This window comes from Chiloscyllium plagiosum, unplaced genomic scaffold (assembly GCF_037043375.1).
Source record: "Chiloscyllium plagiosum isolate Xiang-an unplaced genomic scaffold, Cpla_swu_hap1 HiC_scaffold_30, whole genome shotgun sequence".
Taxonomy (NCBI): Eukaryota; Metazoa; Chordata; class Chondrichthyes; order Orectolobiformes; family Hemiscylliidae; genus Chiloscyllium; species Chiloscyllium plagiosum.
In genome coordinates this window covers 3,086,147-3,100,920 of record NW_028270168.1, presented here as the reverse complement: position 1 = coordinate 3,100,920, position 14,774 = coordinate 3,086,147, and the positions used below count along the sequence as shown (strand labels likewise).

General features: G+C 45.2%; 1 protein-coding gene across 3 annotated transcripts in view; it reads right to left on the bottom strand.

The window, feature by feature from the left end:
• The window catches only part of dcdc2b (doublecortin domain containing 2B), an 85,305-nt gene that overhangs the window by 23,060 nt on the left and 47,471 nt on the right, over window positions 1-14,774 (bottom strand). For 2 of the 3 annotated variants that reach the window (XM_087976995.1, XM_087976994.1), the window contains exons 5-7: window positions 6,673-6,819; window positions 4,072-4,111; window positions 2,080-2,142 (exon numbers count right to left, since the gene is read on the bottom strand). In XM_087976995.1, the coding sequence (XP_087833121.1) occupies window positions 2,080-2,142; window positions 4,072-4,111; window positions 6,673-6,819 (250 nt within the window). The remainder of the gene's footprint in view (window positions 1-2,079; window positions 2,143-4,071; window positions 4,112-6,672; window positions 6,820-14,774) is intronic. The other variant, XM_087976996.1, reaches the window with a different exon arrangement.

Here is a 14,774-nt window from a genome sequence, read left to right as displayed (position 1 = left end):
TTGCTGACACAGCTTCAAAAGTTCATCTTTCTCTCTCCGTAGCCTCCACCCTCTCTGTTCCTCCAGTTACTGCTGTCCGACATCGTTCCCAGGGTCCTGGCGATGCGTTTCTTTCCCATCACCACCAGCCCCATCGCTCCCGTGTCCACAACCTCTGAGCTGGAGATGATCACACTGCGTAATCCCACAGTCGCCTCTGACTCTGGGCATCGAGCGAGAGGGTCCAGGCTCGTATTCTGATGCTGTCTCCCGAGATGAAGCAGGGATGGAGATACACAGGTATATGATGTTATAGGATTATTTAAGTCTTTACCCTAACACTAACTGTCGGCCCATAATGAGTAGGCATTGACTCCTTGGAATGAAGATGCCTTTGTTACTGATTGTGTGGTGTTTCAGAAATCGAAACAGAAAATAGTAGCAGAAATAGGCTATTCAGTCCCTTCAGTCTATTCTACCATTCAATATGACATAGAACATAGAACATAGAACATAGATCAATACAATGCAGAACAGGTCCTTCGGCCTACAATGTTGCGCCAACCTGTGAACTAATTTAAGCCCATCACCCTACACTATCCCATCATCATCCATGTGCTTATCCAAGGATTGTTTAAATGCCCCTAATGTGGCTGAGTTGACTACATTGGCAGGTAGGGCATTCCACACCCTTACCACTCTCTGAGTAAAGAATCTGCTTCTGACATCTGTCTTAAATCTATCAACCCTCAATTTGCAGCTATGCCCTCTCGTACAAGCAGATGTCATCATCCTAGGAAAAAGACTCTCACTGTCCGCGCTATCTAATCCTCTGATCATCTTGTATGTCTCTATTAAATTGCCTCTTAGCCTTCTTCTCTCCAATGAGAACAGACCCAAGTCCCTCAGCCTTTCCTCATAAGACCTTCCTTCCAGACCAGGCAACATCCTGGTAAATCTCCTCTGCACTTTTTCCAATGCTTCCACATCCTTCCTGAAATATGGTGACCAGAACTGTACGCAATATTCCAAGTGAGGCCGCACTAGTGTTTTGTATAGTGCAGCATGACATCACTGTTCCTGAACTCAATCCCTCTACTAATGAAACCTAACACACCGTATGCTTTCTTAACAGCACTATCAACCTGGGTGGCAACTTTCAGGGATCTATGTACATGGACTCCAAGATCCCTCTGCACATCCACACGACCAAGAATCTTTCCATTGACCCAGTATTCTGCCTTCCTGTTATTCTTCCCAAAGTGAACCACCTCACATTTAGCTGCATTGAACTCCATTTGCCACCTCTCAGCCCAATTCTGCAGTTTATCCAAGTCCCGCTGCAACCTGCAACATTCTTCCACACTGTCCATCACTCCACCGACTTTAGTATCATCTGCCAACTTACTAACCCATCCACCTATGCCTGCGTCTAAGTCATTTATAACAATGATAAACAGCAGTGGTCCCAAAACAGACCCTTGTGGCACACCACTAGTAATCGGACTACAGGCTGAATATTTTCCATCAACCACCACTCGCTGCCTTCTTTCAGAAAGCCAGTTTCTAATCCAAACTGCTAAATCACCTTCAATCCCATGCTCTGCATTTTCTCCAACAGCCTACCATGTGGAACCTTATCAAAGGCTTTACTGAAGTCCATGTATACCACGTCAACTGCCCTACCCTCATCTACATGCTTGGTCACCTTCTCAAAAAACCCAATGAGGTTTGTGAGACATGACCTGCCCTTGACGAATCCATGTTGACTATTTTCAATCAAATTGTTGCTTGCTAGATGATTATAAATCCTATATCTTATAATCCTTTCTAAACCTTTCCTACAACAGATGTAAGGCTCACTGGTCTATAAGTACCTGGGTCATCTCTACTGCCCTTCTTGAACAAGGGCACAACATTTGCAATCCTCCAGTCCTCTGGTACTAAATCTGTGGACAATGACAACTCAAAGATCAAAGCCAAAGACTCCGCCATCTCCTCCCAAGCTTCCCAGAGAATTCTTGGAAAAATCTCATCCAAGTCAGGGGATTTATCTTGTTTCACACATTCTAGAATTGATAACACCTCCTCCTTACTAACCTCAATCCTTTCAAGTCTAACAGCCCGTATCTCAGTCTTCTCCTCTGCAATATTTTCCTTTTCCTGAGTGAAAACAGATGAGAAATATTTGTTTAGCACCTCTCTGATCTCCACAGGGTCCACACACAACCTCCCACTTCTGTCTTTGACAGGCCCTATTCCTATCCTTGTCATCCTTTTATTCCTCACATACCTATAGAAAGCTTTAGGGTTCTCCTTTATTCTACCTGCTAATGACTGCTCATGTCCCCTCTTTGTTCTTCTTAACTCTCTCTTTAAGTTCTTCCCAGCTGATCTGTAACTCTCCATTGCCTCATCTGAGCTATCTTGCCTCAACATCACACAAGCCTTGCTCTTCTGCTTGACAAGTGATACAATTTCTTTAGTAAACCACGGTTCACTTACTTTATCACTTCCTCCCCGCCTGACAGGGACATGCAATGTCTGTTCCTTAAACCAGGTCCACATTTTGATTGTCCCTATCTTCTGCATTTTACTGCCCCATTCTATGCCTTGCCTAATCGCATTATAATTGCCGTTCCCCCAATGATAACTCTTGCCCTGTGGCATGTACCTATCCCTTTCCATCGTTAAACTAAATTTAACTGAATTATGGTCACTCTCTCCAAAGTGCTCACCTACCACTAAATCAAACCCCTGGCCTGGTTCATTACCGAGTACCAGATCCAATGTGGCCTCCCGTCTTGTCGGCCCTTTGACATACTGTGTCAGGAAACCCTCCTGTACACATTGGACAAAAACTGATCCATTCAACATACTAGACTTATAGCATTTCTAGTCAATGATGGGGAAGATAAAGTCCCCCATAATGACCACCTCTCTTCCACCTCCCTGGAACTTTGCGGAGTCCTATAAAAAACTCCCAGCAGTGTGACCTCTCCTCTCCTGTTTCTAACCTCAGCACATACCACCTCAAAAGACGAGTACCCGTCAAACGTTCTTTCAGCCACCATTATACTGTCCTTGACTAACAAAGCCACAGCTCCCCCTCTTTTACCACCTTCTCTGATCTTAATGAAAGATCTAAACCTGCAACATTCATTCCTCACCCTGCTCTATCCACGTCTCAAATCCATGACCATGGCTGATGATCCAATACTGAACCTGGCTTTCTCCCCATACACTTTTGTCCCTTTAACCCTAAGAACTATGCCTGACTCCTTCTTGAAAACGTGGAATGTTTTGGCCTCAACCACTTTATATGGCAGGGAATTTCATAAACTTGCCACTTTCTGGGTGAAAACATTTTTCTTCATCTCAGTCCTAAATGGCCTACCCTCGTATCCTTAGACTGTGATCCCAGATATGGATTTCCTGGTGATCAGGAACACCCTTCTACATTTATCCTATCTGATCCTCTTAGAATTTTAAAGGTTTCTATAAGGTTACCCAACCCTCCCTTTCTAAACTCTAGAAACTCTCCTAACTGATCCAATCTCTCTGCATAGTCAGTCCTGCCATCCCAGGAATCAGTCTAGTAAATCACCATTGCACTCTCTCCATTGCCAGAACATCCTTCCTCAGATAAGGAGACCAAAGTTGCACAGAGTACTCCAGGTACAGTCTCTCCAAGGCCCTGTATAATTGCAGCAAGACATCCCTGCACCTATACTCAAATCCTCTCGCTGTGAAGGCCAACAGACCATTTGGCATCTTCACTGCCTGCTCTACCTGTACATTTACTTTCACTCACTGGTGCAGAAGGACACCCAGATCTCACTGCACCTCCCCCTTTCCCATGATATTACCATTCAGACAATAAGGTTGCTTGCCTGTTTTTGCCATCAAAGCAGGTAATGTCACATTTAACCAGATTATCTTTCATCTGCCATGCATTTGCCAACTCACTGAACTTGTCCAAAACACACTGAAGCCTCTCAGCATCCTTCTCACAGCTCACCCTCCCACCCAGCCCGCTTTTAATCACAATCAGCCTTGTTTTTTAGTTATACTCAGCTGGTGATGATTTACCTCTTTGATGAGATTCTTGTGTTTGACCATTTGCTGATGCCTGGAAATGGAATATTCAGATCACAATTATTTTCTGTTTCTCCCCATATGAAAGCTTCATTAAAAAAAATCATTAAGAGTCAGTGTGTCTTCTTTCTGAACTCTCTGCTCGTGTTCACATTTGCAAATGTGGTTAAACAGCTTTCATTTTTACTGCAGTGAAGATAGGTGGCAGACAACAATCCCACTTGGTGAAAGTGAGGACTGCAGATGCTGGAGATCAGAGTCGAGAGTGTGGTGCTGGAAAAGCATAGCAGGTCAGGCAGCATCCGAGGAGCAGGAGAATCTGGTGAAGGACGTTTGCCCGAAACATCGATTCTCCTGCTCCTCAGATGCTGCCTGACCTGCTGTGCTTTTCCAGCTCCACAGTCCTGACAATAATCCCACTTGGGCTGAACTTGAATTGCCTTATAATACCCCGAAAACACACCTTAAAGCAGGTCATCAGAAGATAGGGGCAAATGGCAGGACTTTGGGAGGACACTCTGGAAAGCTGGGAAACAATTTGGGACTGAGAGCTTGGCAAAGACAGTTATAGAGTTATAGAGACATCAGGCTGTAGCACAGAAACACATCCTGCACTTCAGCTCGTCCATACCGAACAGATATCCAAAATTAATCTAGTCCCATTTCCTAGTGTTTGGCCCATATCCCTCTAAACCCTTGCTATTCATATACCTATCCAGCTAATTTTTAATTGTTGTCATTGTACCAGCCTCCACCACTTTTTCTGGCAGCTCATTCCATACACGCACCATCCTCTGTGTGAAAAAGTTGCCCCTTAAATCCCTTTTACATCCCCCCCCCCTCACCTTAAAACTATGCCCTCTCGGTTTGGACTCTCTCATCCCAGGAAAAAACAATCTTGGGGTCTGTTTACCCTGTCCATGCCCCTCATGATTTTATAAACCTCTATAAGGTCACTCCTCAAACTCTGATGCTCCAGAGAAACCAGCCCCAGCCTGTTCAGCCTCTCCCTATAGCTCAAACCCTCCAACCCTGGCAACATCCTCGTAAATCTTTTCTGAACCCTTTCAAGTTTCACAACATCCTTCCTACAGTAGGGAGACCAGAACTGCACACACATTCCCAAAGTGACCCAACAAATGTCCTGTACAGCTGCAACATGACCTCCCAACTCCTGCACCAAGTGCAGTTCTGGGAGGTGAGGCAAAAGGAGCTCAGATTCCCATCACTAAAGGCAGCTTGGAGTTTGTGCCCCATCCTGAGCAACCTGTCTTAACTCAGTATCTGTACTAATAGCAATGAGAAGCTGGACTGTGATTTAATGGTTCCCCTTCAGAATAAGAGCAGGCAGTGTGACAGTCCAGCCTGACATAAGCCAGCCTGACCCAGACTGACAATGGGAGGAAACTTCTCTGCACTAAGTTAAATGATTTTTACTCATCAATCTCTCAGAGAAACCAAAGTTATAATCAAGGATTGGACTTTTGGAACTTGCATAACACTATTTTATTCAATGTCTCAATGGTATTGTGAAACTGAAATAATTTCCGATTTATAAACTGCCAGTATTTTTCTTCTCTCAACTGCCTGCACTGCTGGAGCAGAGAGACTGTATGATGGTGGTGTGATCAGATGTAGATTACAGTGATGTATCACTTTGTCTGTACCAGCCTGGGATTACACACGGTGCTGTGTCCCATTGACAGAGATTATCAGAACACCAGTGTCTGCAGAGGTGGTAACAAAATGCCAAAGCCATGCCCCCACTCTCCATGACGGCACAATACATCAGTATCTGTTTACCGAGGGCTGGGGAAAGGAGAGAGGTGTCTCTGGGTTGCTCCTGATGTCTTTTAGAGGCTAATTCAGGGCATTACAGATAGAGGAGGATTGCCTTTCCTGCAGCATTTCCTTAGCTTAGAGATTTCAAGGAAAGAAAATACTAACAACACATTTAGCTACCAAGTCAGCCCCTGTGTGTTACTATGTTCCTGGCTAATGCATAACCTATTAACCTATTAACAGTAATAACTTGTGATAAACCCATTTCGAAAAGGTCCATTTTAGCCATTCAGACTTGCTTCTTGTGTTGCTATTCAACAAGAGTTTTGGTGTCCCCTGTGGTTGTTACACTGTATGTGGTAGAGTTTGTAAAATGTCAAGATGCTCTCCCCCTTTCATAAGATGGAATAGATTCAAACATGTTGTCAGTGCAACATTACATTAACACAGCTCCAGCAGCTGATGATATAAACATGAAGGTCTGGTCAATTGCTTCATATAATTCATGGTGTCACTGCATTGACTTGTTTAGATCAATCTGGCACTCTTAATTCACTGTTTAGTATCTTTTAATCTGAACAATATGGTCTGATACCAGTTCAACAAAGACCTGGGAATGCAGAGCTTTGTGTGATTTAGGAGTTTACAGTGTAGGCATTACGAAGAGAAACATACATTCACTCATTTATTGCTGTAAGTATAATTTCAGCTCCAATTATTCACTTCAATGTAATTCTCATCCAAGTGAGAGAGTGTAACTGAGCTCATAAGACAACAGAATGATACAAAACCAAGTGCTTGAACTGAAATTACCTGTAAGCATTTTGTGATGACATTTTGCAAACGAGGAGTTCAAGGTAAGGAAGATGTTTGAACTTCTCAGATCCCACAGCTACATAGTACTGTCCACTCTCCAGCTCTCCCCCACTGTCTATGATCTGTCCACTCACTGTACAAAGTCTACAGAAAATAAAGCAGTTTTCATTGAGGCTGACATACACCTGAATGAGTTATCAGTAATTTTTTAAATCAAAAATGTAATAATAGGCAATAATGCAAAAGAATATCAAAAATATGATTATTCATTCCAGTGGTCTGGTTGGCTGGAGAGCTGTAGAATGACCCAAAGACCTACCAATGTCACTCCAACTGGATTTTTTTTAGATTAGATTAGATCACAGCAATCACATCATCATCAAATTGCTGTTGAGATAATTATTTAATTCCAAAATTTGTTGTCCTGCCTCATCTCTATTGAAGCTTCATGTTAGGAATAAAAGAATGACTAGGGTAGGAATAGGTCCAGTCAAGGATAGTAGGGGGAAGTTGCGTGTGGAGGCGGAAGAGATTGGGGAGACACTGAATGAATACTTTTCTTCAGTATTCACTCAGGAACAGGGCATTGTTGTCGATGAGAATACTGAGGCACAAATAAGTAGAATGGATGGCTTTGAGGTATGTAGAGAAGAGGTGTTGGAAATCCTGGAAAAGGTGAAAATAGATAAGTCCCCTGGGCCTGATGGCATTTATCCTAGGATTCTCTGGGAAGCAAGGGAGGAGATTGCAGAGCCATTGGCCTTGATTTTTATGTCCTCTTTGTCTACAGGAGTAGTCCCAGAAGACTGGAGGATAGCAAATGTGGTTCCCTTGTTCAAAAAGGGGAGTAGGGATAGCCCTAGTAACTATAGGCCGGTGAGTCTCACTTCTGTTGTGGGCAAAGTCTTAGAGAGAATTGTAAGGGATAGGATTTATGCACATCTAGATAGGAATAATGTGATCAAGGATAGTCAGCATGGTTTTGTGAAGGGCAAGTCGTGCCTCACAAACCTTATTGAATTCTTTGAAAAGGTGACGAAGGAGGTTGATGAGGGGAAAGCGGTAGATGTGGTATATATGGATTTTAGTAAGGCGTTCGATAAGGTTCCCCATGGTAGGCTACTGCAGAAAATACGGAGATATGGCATTGAGGGTGAGTTGGAGGTTTGGATTAGGAATTGGCTGGATGGAAGAAGACAGAGGGTAGTAGTTGATGGCAAAGTTTCTTCATGGAGTGCCGTCACTAGCGGTGTTCCGCAAGGATCTGTTTTGGGACCATTGCTGTTTGTCATTTTTATAAATGACCTGGAAGAGGGGTTAGAAGGTTGGGTGAGCAAGTTTGCGGATGACACGAAAGTCGGAGGAGTTGTTGACAGTGAGGAAGCATGTGGCAGGTTACAGCAGGATATAGAGAAGCTGCAGAGCTGGGCAGAAAGGTGGCAGATGGAATTCAATGTAGCTAAGTGCGAGGTGATTCACTTTGGGAAGAATAACAAAAAGATGGGGTACTGGGCTAATGGTCGGATACTTGGTAGTGTGGATGAGCAGAGGGATCTTGGTGTCTATGTACACAGATCTCTGAAAGTTGCCACCCAGGTAAATAGTGCGGTGAGGAAGGCATATGGCGTACTGGCTTTTATTGGTAGTGGAATTGAGTTCCGGAGTCCTGAGGTCATGATGCAGTTGTATAAGACTCTGGTACGGCCGCATCTGGAATATTGTGTGCAGTTTTGGTCGCCATACTATAGGAAGGATGTGGAGGCATTGGAACGGGTGCAGAGGAGGTTTACCAGGATGTTGCCTGGTATGAAAGGAAAATCGTATGAGGAAAGACTGAGGCACTTGGGGCTGTTTTCACTAGAGAAAAGAAGGTTTAGGGGTGACTTGATTGAGGTGTACAAGATGATTAGGGGGTTAGATAGGGTCGACAGTATGAACCTTTTCCCGCGTATTGAGTCGGGTATTACAAGGGGGCATAGCTTTAAATTAAGGGGGGGTAGATATAGGACTGATGTTAGGGGTAGGTTCTTCACTCAGCGAGTCGTTAGTTCATGGAATGCCCTGCCAGTAACAGTGGTGGACTCTCCCTCTTTATGGGCATTTAAGAGGGCATTGGATAGGTATATGGAGGATAGTGGGTTAGTGTAGTTTAGGTGGGCTTGGATCGGCGCAACATCGAGGGCCCAAGGGCCTGTACTGCGCTGTATTCTTCTATGTTCTATGTTCTATGTTAATAAAATACAGTTAAAACAGTGAAAGCCCCTCTCAGAATAGTTGGCTTAACCATTAACTGGATTTATAACATCAAACATTACAACATCTTGCACCTGTAAATCACTTTGACCGAAGAAAGACTGCCAGGCCATTTACTGAGGCACAAGGAAAAGAAAATGGAAACCAAAAGTAACAAATATCAGGAGGAGTGGCACAAAGGTCTGTTCCAAGAAAGGATTGAAATGAGTAGAGGGAGATGGTGGGGGGTAGGATGGTTTTGGGTGCTGTAGGGAGCTGAGGGATCATGCCAAGGAACATGAAAATGGGATTCCACAGAGGAATGGAGAGGTGAGGGGGTTAATTTGTGGAATTGGAAGAGTTCACTGAGCTCCAAGAGGAATAGACCAGGGAGGGATTTAAACCTGAGGATGTATCTTTTAAATTTGAGGCACTGGGGGTGGAGCGGAATTAGTTAAACCAGGAGTGAAGTTTTGCTCGTGTGGAAAGGACAATGTGTAAGTGACTGTTTGAGCGGGATCGGGTCTGGGTACAAAGTTAAAGTTTTTGACAGTGATGGTACGAAACTGACACTGAGCGCAGTAGTAAACCAGGCTGATAGTCATTCAGCTGCAGGTTACTCAGGCAGACAATGGAGAAACAGGTGGCTTTATGATGGAGGAGGGTGTAAGGTCAGAAACGTCCATCATGATCTAAGATGATGTCATATTTGGTTCAGATTAGGTTGTGTCTCAGGAGTAGAAAGTGAGGTCTGCAGATGCTGAAGATCAGAGCTGAAAATGTGTTGCTGGAAAAGCGCAGCAGGTCAGGCAGCATCCAGGGAACAGGAGAATCGACGTTTCGGGCATAAGCCCTTCTTCAGGAATGAGGAAAGTTTGTCCAGCAGGCTAAGATAAAAGGTAGGGAGGAGGGACTTGGGGGAGGGGTGTCGGAAATGTGATAGGTGGAAAGAGGTCAAGGTGAGGGTGATAGGTCAGACTGGGGTGGGGGCGGAGAGGTCAGGAAGAAGATTGCAGGTTAGGAAGGCAGTGCTGAGTTCGATGGATTTGACTGAGACAAGGTGGGGGGAGGGGAAATGAGGAAACTGGTGAAATCCGAGTTCATCCCTTGTGGTTGGAGGGTTCCTAGGCGGAAGATGAGGCGCTCTTCCTCCAACCGTCGTGTTGTTGTGGTCAGGCGATGGAGGAGTCCAAAGACCTGCATATCCTTGGTGGAGTGGGAGGGGGAGTTGAAGTGTTGAGCCACAGGGTGGTTGGGTTGGTTGGTCCAGGTGTCCCAGAGGTGTTCTCTGAAACGCTCCGCAAGTAGGCGGCCTGTCTCCCCAATGTAGAGGAGGCCACATCGGGTGCAGAGGATGCAATAGATGATGTGTGTGGAGGTGCAGGTGAATCTGTGGCGGATATGGAAGTTTCCTTTGGGGCCTTGGAGGGAGGTGAGGGGGGAGGTGTGGGCGCAAGTCTTGCACCTCCTGCGGTTGCAGGGGAAGGTGCCGGGAGTGGAGGTTGGGTTGGTGGGGGGTGTGGATCTGACGAGGGAGTCACGGAGGGAGTGGTCTTTACGGAATGCTGATAGGGGAGAGGAGGGAAATATATCCTTGGTGGTGGGGTCCGTTTGGAGGTGGCGGAAATGACGGCGGATGATGCGCTGTACATGGAGATTGGTGGGGTGGTAGGTGAGGACCAGTGGGGTTCTGTCCTGGTGGCGGTTGGAGGGGCGGGGCTCAAGGGTGGAGGAGCGGGAAGTGGAAGAGATGCGGTGGAGGGCATCGTCGACCACATCTGGGGGGAAATTGCGGTCCTTGAAGAAGGGTTGTACGTTTTTGGAACTGGTCCTCCTGGGAGCAGATACGGCGGTGACGAAGGAATTGGGAGAATGGGATGGCGTTTTTACAGGGGGCAGGGTGGGAGGAGGTGTAGTCCAGGTAGCTGTGGGAGTCGGTCGGTTTGTAGTAGATGTCCGTGTTGATTCGGTCGCCTGAGATAGAAATAGAAAGGTCGAGGAAGGGGAGGGAGGAATCTGAGACTGTCCAGGTGAATTTGAGGTCGGGGTGGAAGGTGTTGGTGAAGTGGATGAACTGTTCAACCTCCTCGTGGGAGCACGAGGCGGCGCCGATACAGTCATCGATGTAGCGGAGGAAAAGGTGGGGGGTGGGGCCACTGTAGTTGCGGAAGATGGACTGTTCCACATATCCTACGAAGAGGCAGGCATAGCTGGGGCCCATGCGGGTGCCCATGGCTACTCCTTTCGTTTGGAGGAAGTGGGAGGATTGGAAAGGGAAGTTGTTCAGGGTGAGGACCAGTTCAGTCAGTCGAAGGAGGGTGTCAGTGGAAGGGTACTGGTTGGTACGGCGGGAAAGGAAGAAGCGGAGGGCTTTGAGTCCTTCGTGATGGGGGATGGAGGTGTACAGGGACTGGATGTCCATGGTGAAAATAAGGCATCGGGGACCGGGGAAGCAAAAATCATGGAGGAGGTGGAGGGCATGGGTGGTGTCCCGAACGTAGGTGGGGAGTTCTTGGACTAAGGGGGACAGGACCGTGTCGAGGTATGCGGAGATGAGTTCGGTTGGGCAGGAGCAGGCGGAGACAATGGGTCGGCCGGGGCAGTCAGGTTTGTGGATTTTGGGCAGGAGGTAGAAGCGGGAGGTGCGGGGTTGTGGGACTATGAGGTTGGAGGCGGTCTCAGGAGTGGTCACCAAACTATGGCAAAGCTGCAATTGCACTGGAGGGGATGCAAATGAGATTCACCATGATGTTGTCTAAGATGGAGCAGGTTAGCGGTGAAGAAAGGCTGGATAAGCTCAGATTGCTTTCTTTGGAGAGAGAAGGTTAAGGATGGTCCTGACTGAGATGTATAAGGTTATGAGGAGAAAGGACAGGCTGGACAGAAAGCAAGCTATTCCTCTCAGTTGAAGGATCACTAACAAGGCGCATAGTTTTAAAATGAAAAGTAGGAAGTTTAAAGGGGATTTGAGAAAAACTATTTTTACCCAGAGGGTGATGGGGGTCTGACATGCACTGCCTGGGAGGAGAGTCAAGGCAGGAAACCTCACAACCATTAAAACATCTGTGGATGAGCACTGAAATGTCAAAACATTCAAGGCAATGGACCAAGTGCTGGAAAGTGGGACTAGTGTAGAAACCAAGTAGTTTTTGTCTGTGCAGACTTGATGTACTGAAGGACCTCTTTAGTATTGTATGATTCTATGGATGGAGTAGATGGGTTGCAAGGCAATGGTTTCATGTAGTTAAGTTGATAGAATTTGTTGCCATCATTAGCAATTGAGGTTTGTATGAAAATGTAAGCTATGAAGTTGAAGTGTTAAATAAAATACACTGAATATGAATCTGACAGTGCAGGAAATCAGAGAGTAAAAGTCTCGTGTTCATCTAACTGCACATTCTTAGCACAAAATAGAACTATAACCAGGCTTAGAAATATAACCTTGCCTAGAAATAAAACAAAATACCAATGTTGGAATTGTGTCTAACGTACAAATACACTTGAAAACATAAACGTCAAATCACAGAATAGTCCAGTGTAGAAGGAGCCATTCAGCCCATTTTTTTTCATTCATTCACAGGATCTGGCTGGCCCAGCATTTATTGCCCATCCCTAATTGCCCAGACAACAATTAAGGGTCAACCACATTGCTGTGGGTCTGCAGTCACATGTAGGCCAGACCAGGTAAGGATGACAGTTTCCTTCCCTATAGGACATGAGTGAACCAGATGGGTTTTTCTTGATAATTGAAAATGGATTCATGGTCATCATTAGACTCTTAATTCCAGATAGTTGTTCAATTCAAATTCTATCATCTTCTATGGCAAGATTCAAACCCAGGTTCCTAGAACATTATCTGGGTCTCTGGATTAATAGTCTAATGATAATAACACTGGACCATCACCTCTCCATCTTCACCAGATCTCCAAATAAACATTTTGCCTCAGTGTTACTCACCTACCTTTTCACCCCAACCTGGCACAATCTTGCTTTTCAAACAATTCTCTCATGCCCTCTTGAATATTTCAATTGACTCTTATTCTGCCTCCATCATAATTCCAAAGTCAGATGACACCAGGTTATAGTCCAACAGGTTTATTTGAAATCACCAGCTTTTGTAGCATTGCCCCTTCATCAGGTGAAGTCAAACAAGTGACCAAAAGTGCTAGATGGTGTGGGTAAAGTGGTAACAGCTCAATAACAACTGAAGGGATGATCTACAATCTGATTAAATAAGGCAGAGAGATAATTACAAGAACATTAAAAATAAGGTGGTGCTGGAGACAAACTAAATGACTGGAATAACTTGATAGGTATAAGAGTCACATATCGAGGATCTAACCAGAATATTAAGTAATCCAAAACTGTGTAAACTAATTAATTAGAGAAATGGTAACAAGTTATTAAGGTGATGGTGTCAAAACAGGCCAGGAAGGAAGGTTTTACAGATAGGGAACAGTGTGGTGGGGTCACGTGTTGTGTGACATTAAGCCAAAATCACAGTCGAGGCCATCTTCATGGGGTATGGAACTTGGCTATCAGTTTCCGCTCAGCAATTCTGCATTGTGTATCTTGAAGGCTGCATTGGAGGATGCTTACCCAGAGATCAGAGGCAGAATGTCCTTGATCACTGGTGTTCCCCGGCTGAGAGGAGACATTCCTGTCTGACGATTGTCACGTGGTGTCCCTTCATCTGTTGTCATAGTTTCTGCATGGTTGCATCGATATACCATGCCTCGGGGCATCCTTGCCCTCAGCATATGCAATGGACATATCCTGCGGACTCTCTTCCCGCGTACTTCTTGCATAGGAGACTTACACTGCCTTCCGAAGATACACAAATCCAGCACACCTGGACATACTATTGTATCGGGCAATGGACCCTGTGTGAGGATCTCTCTGGCTATGTTGGGGGCATCTTGAAACCCATTGTACAACAGGAATGTTCACTCCCAGTCAGGAAATACTTCAGCGATCAAGGACATTCAACCTCCGATCTTCAGGTAAGCATCCTCCAAGGCAGTCTTTAAAATACACAACAACAGAGCCTTTGTCTTTGATCTTTATGTCATCATTTACTACAGGAATAGTGCCAGAAGACTGGAGGATAGCAAATATTGTCCCCTTGTTCAAGAATGGGAGTAAAGACAACCCTGGTAATTATAGACCAGTAAGCCTTACTTCGGTTGTGGGTAAAGTGTTGGAAAGGATTTTAAGAGATAGGATTTATAATCATCTAGAGAGGAATAAGTTGATTAAGGATAGTGACCATGATTTTGTGAAGGTAAGGCCATGTCTCACAAACCTTACTGAGTTCTTTGAGAAGGTGACCAAACAGGCAGATGAGGGTAAAGCGGTTGATGTGGTATATATAGATTTCAGTAAGGCGTTTGATAAGGTTCCCCATGGTAGGCTATTGCACAAAATACAGAGGCATAGGATTGAGGGTGACTTAACAGTTTGGATCAGAAATTGGCTAGCAGAAAAAAGACAGAGGGTGGTGGTTGATGGGAAATGTTCATCCTGGAGTTCAGTTGCTAGCAGTGTACCGCAAGGATCTGTTTTGGGGCCACTGTTGTTTGTCATTTTTATAAATGACCTAGATGTGGGCATAGAAGGATGGCTTAGTAAATTTGCAGAAGACACTAAGGTCGGTGGAGTTGTGGATAGCAGTGAAGGATGTTGTAGCTTACAAAGGGACATAGATAAGCTGCAGAGCTGGGCTGAGAGATGGCAAATGGAGTTTAATGCGGAAAAGTGTGAGATGATTCACTTTGGAAGGAGCAACAGGAATGCAGAGTACTGGACTAATGGTAAGATTCTTGGTAGTGTAGATGAGCAGAGAGATGTCTGTGTCTATATACATA